This window comes from Hippopotamus amphibius, chromosome 12, assembly GCF_030028045.1.
Source record: "Hippopotamus amphibius kiboko isolate mHipAmp2 chromosome 12, mHipAmp2.hap2, whole genome shotgun sequence".
Taxonomy (NCBI): domain Eukaryota; kingdom Metazoa; phylum Chordata; class Mammalia; order Artiodactyla; family Hippopotamidae; genus Hippopotamus; species Hippopotamus amphibius.
In genome coordinates, this window is record NC_080197.1 from 73,847,174 (window position 1) to 73,858,970 (window position 11,797).

General features: G+C 42.8%; 1 protein-coding gene and 1 pseudogene across 1 annotated transcript; both read left to right on the forward strand.

Moving 5' to 3' along the window:
* Positions 1 to 1,530: 1,530 nt before the first annotated feature.
* Positions 1,531 to 2,431, forward strand: LOC130834043 (serine/arginine-rich splicing factor 10-like; annotated as a pseudogene).
* Positions 2,432 to 9,692: 7,261 nt separating this feature from the next.
* Positions 9,693 to 11,432, forward strand: LOC130833564 (negative elongation factor D-like). The gene has a single exon (XM_057703307.1). The coding sequence runs from the start codon at positions 9,693 to 9,695 to the stop codon at positions 11,430 to 11,432; it is 1,740 nt and encodes a 579-aa protein (XP_057559290.1).
* The last annotated feature ends 365 nt before the right edge of the window (positions 11,433 to 11,797 follow it).

The following is an 11,797-nucleotide window of genomic DNA, read 5'->3' on the forward strand; positions in this document are numbered from 1 at the left end:
TCCTTTGAAAAACAAGTGAACAAACAACCTAATCAAGAAATGGGCAAAAGTTTTAAATAGACATTTCTCCCAAGAAGACATACAGATGGCCAAAAGACACACGAAAAGATGATCAACATTGCTAATTGTTAGAGAAATGCAAGTCAAAACTACATTCTGACCTCACACCAGTCAGAATGGCCATCATCAAAAAGTCTATAACAATAAATGCTGGGGAGGGTGTGGAGAAAAAGGAACCCTCCTACGCTGTGGGTGGGAATGTAAATTGGTACAGCCACTATGGAGAACAGTATGGAGGTTCCTTTAAAAACTAAAAATAGAGCTACCATATGATCCTGCAATCCACTCCTGGGCATATATACAGAGAAAACCATAATTTGAAAAGATACATGCACCCCTATGTTCACTGCAGCAGTGTTTACAATAGTCAGGGCATGGAAGCAACCTAGATGCCCATCACCAGAGGAATGGATAAAGATGTAGTAAACACACACACACACACACACACACTCTCTCTCTCTCTCTCTCTCAATGGAATATTAATCAGCCATAAAAAACAATGAAAAAAATGCCATTTGCAGCAACATGGATGAACCTAGAGATTATTATACTAATTGAAGTAAGCCAGACAGAGGAAGACAAATATCATATGATATCACTTATATGTGGAACTTTTGGTTACCAAAGAAATGGGAGGGAGGAATAAATTGGGAGTATGAGATTAACAGATATACACTACTATATACAAAATAGATACAACAAGATCCTACTGTATAGCACAGGGAATTATATTCAATATCTTGTAATAATCTGTAATGGAAAAGAATTTGTAAAAGAATGTGTTTGTATACTGTGAATCACTTTGCTGTTCACCTATACCACAGCAGTCTGACCCCATCCACCCCCCCACCCCCACCGCCCCCCGCCCCAAGCTTCAGATTAAATTGCTCTAAGGTGTAGCCCAGGCGCCCCCAGGTGACTCTAATGTGCATCAGTGGTTGAGAACTACTGGTGTAAGGATGGTCGTGCTGTACACGGGGATGTGAGGGGTGCGTCTATTGCTCACTTTACCTAGAAAGTCACTAGATCCTTTGCACAATGCACACTAGATAACCCGTACAGTAGCTGCATCTCCAAAAAAATCATACAGAGAATTTCCATACCACATTACAAAAACGAGTTATATCCTTTGTTTGCTGGGAAACTTACTACTTAGCTGAGGAAAAATCTAACTCAATATTATCCTCATTTCTTCCCTTAAAATTCTCCCAGAATTGGATAACTGGTCACCAGCTAGATACCCTAAATGCACAGTCTGTTTTTTCCTATTTATTTGCATTACACCAGTGGTCCTATACGTTACAGAAAATTTAATAAATAGAAGCAAGCAAAACAATAAAAATTAAAAGCATCACTTCTGGCTGTGTGTCTGAGCTGCGAACGCTTTGCTCAGGAGTTAGTGTCCCTGCTGAGACTCACGCCGCAGTCGTGTCCTGGCACTTGTGCCCCGCCCTGCCCCCCCCTTCATAACAAACGGCCGATGATACCAGGTCTGAAGATTTACGAAGCAAATTACGGTCGCTATAGTTGATGTGTATGTTCCACCCGATTTCCACAGTTGTCTCCAAGAGGATTTGCATATGTTCAGTTTGAGGATATTCATGATGCTGAAGATGCTTTACATAATTTGGACCGAAAATGGATTTGTAGAGGCCAAACTGAAGTACAGTTTGCACAGGGGGATCAGAAGACTCCAAATCATATGAAAGCCAAGGAAGGGAGGAAATGTGTATAGTTCTTCCTGCTGTGATGATTGTAACAAATATAGATATTCTAGAAGCTGAAGTTAAGAAAGAAGGCAAGGCTTCCTCGGTGACACAGTGGTTAACAATCCATCTTCCAATGCAAGGGACACGGGTTCAAGCCCTGGTCTGGGGAGAATCCACATGCAGTGGAGCTACTAAGCCCATGCGCCGCAACTACTGAGCCTGAGCTCTGCAGCCTGCCAGCCACAACTACTGAAGCCCATGCGCCTAGAGCCGTGCTCTGCAACAAGAGAAGCCACCGCAATGAGAAGCCCGCGCACAGCAACAGAGTAGCCCCTGCTGGCTGCAACTAGAGAAAGCCCGTGAGCAGCAATGAAGACCCAATGCAGCAAAGGAAGGAAAGAAGGAAGGAAGGAAGGAAGGAAGGAAGGAAGGAAGGAAGGAAGGAAGGAAGGAAGGAAAGAGGAAAGAAGGAAAGAAAGAAAGAGAAAGAAAGGAGATCAGGAAGTCGGTCCTTTGATTACAACTATAGAAGATCTTATAGTCCTAGAAACAGACCAACTAGAAGACCACCGCATAGCAGAAGCCATTCTAACAATGATAGATCCAACTCCAGCAGGAATACCCAGTATAGTTCTGCTTACTACACTTCAATAAAGATCTGAGAAAGTGGAAAAAGAACAGAAGTGCAGTTCAAGCGACAAAAGAGTGGGTGGAAGGTGCCTCAGTAAGACTACTGTACAAATATATCAACTCTGGTCTGAAAGATAAAAGACTGTTATCAAAACTACATGGAATCATTGAAGTCCCTTCAAGTTTGAAAGTAAGCATTTTAGGACAAATAAAAGGAAATTCAACTCTGTGCTTGTAGAAACTAATCCCTAACTCTGATTAGGTTTATATTGATTCATGGGTAGCAGGGCTATGTTAAATTATTGGAAACTGGGATGTCTGGGACTTCCCTGGTGGTCCAGTGGTTAAGACTCCGTGCTGCCAATGCCAGGTTGTGTGTTGGATCCCTTGTTGGGGAACTAAGATTCCACGTGCCATCCCACATGCCATGCAGGGTGGCCAAAAAAATTAAAAAAAAAAAAGAAACTAGGCTGTCTGAAAATCAAGGAAGACAGCCATACTCTCTTGCAGTGCTTCTATTGGTCTGTCTCAAACTGAATTCTGTGAGAAAAGGTATGATCCAATCTAAACTTTTCCTGGGTTATCTCTTAAAATCAGTACTATTTTCGCTATTGGCAAATCTTGCCTTTGTTTATTCCAGTGCCAGTGTTTTCTGCTTAATGGTTTGCTTTGTTGGCATTTGCTTCCTTACTTGAATCACACAGGTGGTTTACATCTTAAACGCTCCCTCACCGTAAATGTCAATTATAATACTTGACATCCAGCTAAGACGGTCCGTCTCTTCTCTCCTCTCTCCGAGTCAGTATATTCAGCAAACATTTACTGAACCCTTACTGTGGGCAAAAATTGTAGTGGGTAATTAGGGAGAAAAATAGATAAAATCCACTTATTCAATAAACATCTACTGAGCACAATCTAGTTGGCCTCATTATTTTGTTTGAGGTGCATTATTCATAACTATTTTACACCATTTTTATCCTATGTAATTATAAAACCCAATACACTATTAAAGAAAAGTAATTTTGTGGTTATTTGCCATTTGAAAGTATCCAGTACTTGTTTGCATCCCATTAACACAAATAATGAAAAAATGATCTGTTTTAATCTGTAATAAACTGATTTACCATGCAGTGACTGTAATATACTAGAGTTACATTAAATTGTTAACTCGGCCTCCTCAAACACCTATTAGGAAACAATTCTCAAAATAAGTATTTAAGGACTTCCCTGGTGGTCTAGTGGTTAAGACTCTGTGCTCCCAATGCAGGGAGCACAGGTTCAATCCTGTGTTGGGGAACTAAGATCCTGCATGTAGCGTGGCTCAGCCTAAAAAAAAAAAAAAACTCCCTGAGTCATCACTCGGATTTACTCATTCACTCTGCAATACTCCCATTAAATCAGTATTTATTTTTTTAAAAGGTATTTAATTTTGCATCAGATATAAAGGAGACTCTGGGTGCTATAATTAGATTATTTTTAGGCAGACAGAGAGCTGTTATTCCAACTGATTTAGTATGTTCTTTAATCGAGAAAATGTTCACAAAATTATACTTTTAAGTGATTTACATGCAATGTACATTTTATGGGGGACATGTTTTGTGTATAGTGAATAAATAACTTTTATAGTATCACAGAAAAAAAGACCACTTCCATATCTATCTGCCAGAAAAAACCTATTTTAAAATTTTGGTATATAATCTAGATTTCCCAACACAGTTTGCTGACTACCTGTTAAGCAGTAAATAAATATTTATGGAATTAATATATATTTTTATAAAATTGAATCATAATGCAAATAATTTTTTGTATATGCACATCTCATTATTAAGATTTTGTTTCTTTACACCTTGATTAAATTGAATATTTTTCATATGCCAGTTGGAAACGTGTTTTTTTGTGTGTTTTTTGTTGTTTAAAGACTTTGCCGCTTTACCACTGGGGTTCATTTTTGTGGCCCATTGACAACCAAGATAGGAATGACAGCTATCCTAGTTCCAGCCACCATCATCTCTGTAACCTCCACTACCAGCAAATTATTGGTCTCTCCATCTCCTTAAACCAAACTGACTCCACCCTAGAGTTCACCTCATCACTTACAACCCTTCAGGGATACTCAATAGCCTTAAATATTTAGTACAAAACCCACAGAGCAAGTTTGAAAGTCTTCAGGCTCCTGACTGGTCTCCAGTTTAGAAAAGCTCTCATCAATTCTCCAATTTAAATCTTACCTGTTCACCACACAGATTAAACCCCCCAGGAGGTTCCATTAACCCTCACACGCTAATCCCAAATCCCTGTCTTCTCGAAGACTGATTCCAGTCTCGTTACATGTCACTGCTTTGTCAAGAAAGGTAGTTGAAAAGATGCCAGAAAAAGGTAAGAGAACAAGTCTTGCTTTTATCTGGAGAAATAACTTCCTAGACAGAGCAAACAGCAAGTGCAAAGGCCTCAGCTGGGACCATGCTTGGCTTGTTTACACGAAAGCAAAGCAACCAGAGAGGAAAGTGTTAATAGAAGTCAGAAATGTGACAAGGGACCAAGCAAGATTTTTTTTGACAGGTTGAGTTTGGATCAAGAGTAAAGAAGCAGAGTCACAGATGCTGAGGTTCTTGACTCAATCAACTGGACTAATGAAACTGACTTTACTTAAATGTCGAGGCCTGAGAGTGGGTCAGGAGTCAATGCAGGACGTCATGGTTGAGGATGGGAATTTTAAGTTTGACTTATGACCTGTTAGATATCCAAGCAGGGATACTGAATCAGGAGTTTGGATATACAAGCCTGGAGATTAAAATCCAGACCTAATCACCGTGTGGGTGGTAGGAAAATCCTTGTGATTAGATTTCCATGCTTGGACAGTATATATTGGAGCTCAGAGCTCTAGAACTTCAGCCTTGAGAGACATGGGAGGTCCACAGTTGGGGAGAGATAGAGAGAAGGAGAAGGAAGAAGCAAAAAAAAAACTTCACAGGAGCAGCCATTGACACACAAGGAATCTCAGGAAAGGATTCGGTCCTGGGAGCCCTGAGAAGAAAGCCTGTAAGGTGGAGAGGGCTCCAGGTACTTCAGGTAAGAGAGGGCTGGGAATATTAAGATCATTAACTGGTGACTTTGACAAGAGGGGTGTCCATGGGGGTTGGATGTAAAAGCCTGACTAGGCTGAGTTCGAGAGACAATGAGCGGGAAATAAATCACCAACATGCAAAGAGCAAATAGAACGCTTTAAAAAGAGTTTTCCTGTAAAAGAAAATTTTAAAATGGGGTGGTAGCAATAGAGCCTTGTGGGATTTAAGGGAGGTTTTTCTTTCCTAACCTGATATTTATGACAGTATGTTTATATTGTGGGTGGAAATGACAGGGGAGAGAGGGGGAAAGGATGGAACTTATTAATGGTTTGAATCTCACAAATTTGAAGTTTCAAATTTTAAAATAGAATTAGGAACGCTGAATTTAAATTTAAATAAGTATTTCATATGCCTAAGAATTTAGCTGAAGTCTGATACTCCTGGGCTGTGTAAGCACTTTAAAAAATTGAGATATAATGTCCAAACTATAAAACTCACTTTTTTAAAGTCTAAGATTCAATGGTTCATTAAAATATTCACAGTTTTACCACCATAATTATTATTTCATTCTAGAATATTTTCATCACCCTAAAAAGAAGCCTATTAACAGACACTCCACATTCTGCCCTACCCTGTTTCCTGACAACCTCTAATCAATTTTCTGTCTCTAGAGATTTGCCTGTACTGGATATTTCATATAAATGGAATTATACAGTATGTGACCTCTTGTATGTGGATACTTTCACTTAGCAAGTTTTCAAGAATCATCCATGCTGAGCATGAATTAGTCTTTTATTCCCTCTTCATGCCTAGATAATATTCCACTGTATGGATGTACCATACTTTGTCTATCCATTCAACAGTGGATGGACATTTGGGTGTTTCTACTTTCTGGCAATTATGAGCAATGCTGCTATGTTCACACAACAAGTTCTTGTGCGGACATATGTTTTCATTTCTCTCACATGTGGTACCTAAGAAAGGAATTGCTGGATCATTTGGTAACTCTCTGTTTAATTTTTGGAAACAGTTTTTTCTGCCTCTGTTGTGATGGTGATGTGGTTTCTGTCCTTTATGCTATTGATATTGATTGGTTTTCAATAATTGAATCAACAATCATTGGTTTCCAGTAATTGAATCAACGTCACATTTCTGGGATAATCCTTTGTACACTGCTGGATTTGGATTGCTGGGATTTTGCTGAAGATTTTCCCCTCTGTATTCATAAAGGATATTAGTCAATAGTTTTCTTGGGATCCTTCTGTCTGGTTTTGGCATCAAAGTGTGGCGGTCACATTTATGTGGACACTCAGGCTACAGGCCCTAGTTATTCACTCAAACACTAATGTAGGTGATGGTGGTACTTTTAAGGGTTTTTTTTGATGTCATTAAAGTCCATATCAATTGACTTGAAGAAAGAAAGATTATCCTAGGTAAGCCAACAAGCCTGATCCAGTTAACTAAGGCTTTAAGAGTAGAGTTGAGGCTTCCCTGAAGAGAAAAAATTCTGCCTGTGGAGAGCAGCTTCATCAGTGCCAAAAAGTGCCAGCCTGCCTTTCCTGACAGCTGCCCCAAGGATTTCAGACTTGCCTAGACAGTTCCCACACTCCTGTAAGCCCGTTCCTTGCTGTAAATCTCTAATACACATCTCCTAGTGGTACTGTTCTCTAGGTGAACCCTGACTGATAACACAAGGTAATTAATACTGGCCTCAGAGAATGAGCTTGGAAGTGGGAAGAGTTCCTTTCTCTTCTATATTTGGGAAGAGTTTGTGAAGGTTTTTTTTTCTTTAATAAATTTATTTATTTTTTGGCTGCTTTGGGTCTTTGTTGCTGCACGCAGGCTTTCTCTAGCTGTGGTGAGTGGGGGCTACTCTTCACTGCAGTATGCTGTCTTCTCATTGCGGTGGCTTCTCTTATGGTGGAGCATGGGCTTTAGGTACACAGGCTCAGTAGTTGTGGCACATGGACTTAGTTCAGCACATGGGCTTAGTTGCTCTGCGGCATGTGGGATCGACCCAGACCAGGGATCAAACCAGTGTTCCCTGCATTGGCAGGTGGATTGTTAACCACTGTGCCACCAAGGAAGTCCCTGTGAAGGGTTTAATTATTATTTGAATGTTGGCAGAATTTCCCAGTGAAGCCCTCTGATTATGTGATATTTATCAGATTTGTTTTTCAATTAAGAATTTTATTCTACTGTGTTAATTTGATTTATCTCAAATATATCTGGGATGTGTTCTGTATTTATTGAGCTACTTCATACTTTTTATTGCTGTGTTATATTCCACAGTATAACACAAGAGGTATTTCAGCTTGGCAGAGCTGAGTGTAGATCCTAAACACAAATCCTATCAGCAGTGTGAATTTGGGCTGCTCTTTTTCTTGTTTTTCAGGGACTGGGAGAAACTGGATAAATCCCCGAATGAGGAGCTTGGGTTCTCTCTGTGGTCCTCCTGTTCTCCAAGAGCCACATTCCCTGTAAGTTCTCAAGCCTTCTGTTTTTGGTTGATTTTTCTCTGTTCTGTCTCCCCTCATGTAAACATTGACCTTTGGAATTTTGTTGAGGAAAAGTGAATGAAACAAACAAACACAGATCCCCTGGATTTCAATGGCCTGACCATATTCCAGTCATTTACCACGGGTATCCCCATTGAAAAGTAATTTTTCTCTGCTAACACTAATGGATTTCAGTGATAACAGAATGTAGGCTCAGCCACAGCAGCCCTGAACAGCTGAAGGGGAAGAGAGACTTTATATACAGAGAATACATAAACTTGAGTCACAAACGGGGGATGAGTGTGGATGTGTTTTTTTTATATATATATATTTTTGTCTGCCAGCGCTTAGTAGGTGACACTAAACAGGCTGTGTAGACTGTAGCTGATTCGGGAAACCAGATTCCATCTAAAGGGGGCAAGTCCTCCTCTCCATCTAAAGGGAGGAAGCCCTCCTCAGGTCCAGCCAATGGTTGCTCACATGGGGATGTAAGATCACTGATATCAGATTTTATTTTTCATGTCAAAATTTAAATTTTAACATTAAATCTCTTGATTTTTAAATGTTGCCCGTCAGTGAAGACTTTGCTAGAAAAAGAACACTTCACAATATGAGCAAAACAAGTGTTTGCTGTCTTCTGCCCACAATGGCCATTTTGCAGCCTCTCACTTAGTGATCACACTCATTTCCTGGCTTTAGTGGTCTTCAAAGGGAAGTACCTTCATCCCATCCACAGTCAGGGTCAGGATCTTCTCCACCAAATCTCTGTCTGCAGGAGGCACTGCTCCACCTCCCTGGACAGAGCCAGAAACCTAGTGGTCACTAGTCTTACTACCCCCTCCCTCACGACCGGCCCCCAACCTTCAATGGACCCTCAGTATCTCCGGTGCCACTCAGTCCTCCATCTCCCCCAACTCCCTCCCCCTAAAGCCTACGTCCACTACCAGCCCAACTAATACCTGTCTACCTACTGCCCCCTTGTCCATGGTGGCTCCCTTCTCAGCCATTCTCCCTTGGCAGCCACAATCTCTTTCAAAGAAAATCATTTCATGTTAATTTTCCGCTTAAAATCTTAGGAAAACTTACCTTTGTTCTTAGCTCAAAAGCCAAAACCTTTCACTGTACATAGAGAAAATTACTTGGCACATGTACAACTGGTAAGATCATAGTTAAAGAATAAATACCTAGTAAGAAAAAAAGTCAATAAAATCAAGAAAAAGAAAACTCTAATTTGAATGGAAGACTCTGTGAATGAAGAGGCATAGGAATAGTATGTCAAAATACAAGGCATTTGATCTCAGTCACTAATTTTGAGTCAAGATTTGTTTCAGAATTATTGATTTGGATCTCTTAAGTGCGAAAGCTAAGAGGGACACCTGATTTAGATTTTGAGAGAATATATTAGCTGTCTGGAGAAAGTAAAGTTTTTCCTAAGTTTTGAAAACAGTAATAATTTTATCGGAGTATAAATTTAACATGTGATCATTATAGAGGAGCATCTCAACTGGCCAATGAAATCACCTCTGGGACACAGAATTCAAATTACATCAGTAGTTGACAGAAGAAACTGTCCTCCCATTGTCTAATCAGGCAAATGCATATTCCTATCAAGAAACATCAGTTTTACGTACTAAAGCTTTGAAAAGAAGGGGGAGTAGATCCTAATCCTGTTTCTCTTCTTAAACAGGCAGTCAGGGGAGAGGACGCAGGCACCCCTGCCGCGCGCCAGCATGGACCTGGACCAGGACGACTTGGGGAGCGCGGCCAAGCGGGGTGACTGGCAGCAGCAGGGGGAGGAGGATGCACAGGGAGAAGAGGACGCCCGGGTCCAGCAGGAATGCCTGCAGCAATTTTCTACCCGGGATTACATCATGGAACCCTCCATCTTTAACACGCTGATGAGGTATTTTAAGGCAGGAGGGTCTCCGGAGGAGGTAATCCGGCTCTTAGCAGACAACTACACGGCTGCGGCCCAGACCGTCAACCTGCTGGCCCAGTGGCTCATTCAGACCGGGGTTGAACCACTGCAGGTTCAGGAAACTGTAGAAAATCACTTGAAGAGTTTGCTGATGCAACAGTTCGACCCCCGCAAAGCAGATTCTATCTTTGCTGAAGGAGAGACTCCTGCTTGGCTTGAACAGATGATAACACATCCCACCTGGAGAGATCTCATTTACCAACTGATTGAAGTGCACCCAGACTGTCTGATGCTGAACTTCACGGTCAGGCTGATTTCTGATGCAGGATACCAAGGGGAGATCACTGGCGTGGCAGCAGCCTGCCAGCAGTTGCAAGTGTTTTCTAGAGTCCTCGGGACCTCTCTAGCTAGCCTTTTGGATGGAGGAGAAGACAAGCTTGCAGAAAATCTCCCTCAGTTTGCTAAGATGGTGTGCCACGGGGAGCACACGTACCTGGTGGCCCAGGCCCTGATGTCCGTGCTGGCCCAGGAAGGGAGGCAGGGCTGGGCCGTACGCAGGATCGCACAGGAGGTGCAGCGCTTCGCCCAGGAGAGAGGCCACGATGCCAGTCGGATCCCGCTCGCACTGGGCACAGCGGCCTCCTACCCCCGCTTGTGTCAGGCCCTTGGGGCCATGTTTTCCAAGGGGGCCCTCAATCCGGCCGACATCACAGTCCTCTTCAACCTGTTCACCAGCGTGGACCCGCCTCCCGTTGAACTCATCCGGGTGCCGGCGTTCCTGGACCTCTTCATGGAGTCACTCTTTAAACCAGGGGCCAGGATCAACCCAGACCACAAGCACAAGTACATCTATCTCCTGGCATACGCAGTGAGCGTGGTGGAGACCTGGAAGAACAACCAGCGTGTGACCATCAGTCAAGAGGGTCTGAGGTCAACGGCCAAAGCGGTTGAAACTGCTCACAATGTGTGTTGTGCTGAGAACAAAGGAGCGTCTGAACTCCTGGCAGAGCTGAGCACCCTCTATAAGTGTATCAGGTTTCCAGTGGTAGCCATGGGTGTGCTGAAGTGGGTGGACTGGACCCTATCGAAGCCCAGCTACTTCCAGCTGCAGCCCCACCACAACCCTGTGCATCTGGTTCTGCTGGATGAGATCAGCACCCGCCACCAGCTAATGCATCCCCAGGTCCTGCAGCTGCTGGTGAAGCTCTTGGAGATGCGGCACGCCCAGCTGGACGCAATGGAGCAGCTCGAATTGAAGAAGACCCTGCTGGACAGGATGGTGCACCTGCTGAGCCTGGGCTACATGCTCCCCGTGGTCACTTACATCCGCAAGTGTTTGGAGAAGCAGGACACCGACATTTCCCTCATTCGCCACTTTGTGACCGAGGTGCTGGGTATGATCGCTCCTCCCTACACCTCTGACTTTGTGCAGCTTTTCCTCCCCATCCTGGAAAACAACAGCATCGCCGGCACCATTCAAGCAGAAGGTGAACAGGACCCTGTGACGGAGTTTCTAGCTCACTGCCAGTCTAATTTCATGCTGGTGGACTGAGTCAGAGTATCCTCCAGAGCTGGAGCAGAACATTCCCGAGACCCGTTGAGGAAACACCTTTTCCAGAAGCTATTGTTGAAAAGGCCCGGTCAACATCCTGGAAATGGGCTCTGGTGGGAGGAGGCGGAGACCTTTTGTAAATAGGAAAATGTTAGCAATGCAAGTGGAAAACTGCTCTTATGAACAGTCCCCCCTCCTTGTAAATGCAGGGCTGCCCCTAGATCCTGTTCACGGTGTTCATTTCCCCCATTATTGGAACTAGGTTCCCATTACCCTTTGTGATGTAGTCAACTGTCAGCCCCGGGGTGGTGGGAATTCAGAAACTGAAGCACTTAGATGAACTATTTTCAAAGTTGACTTAAGTT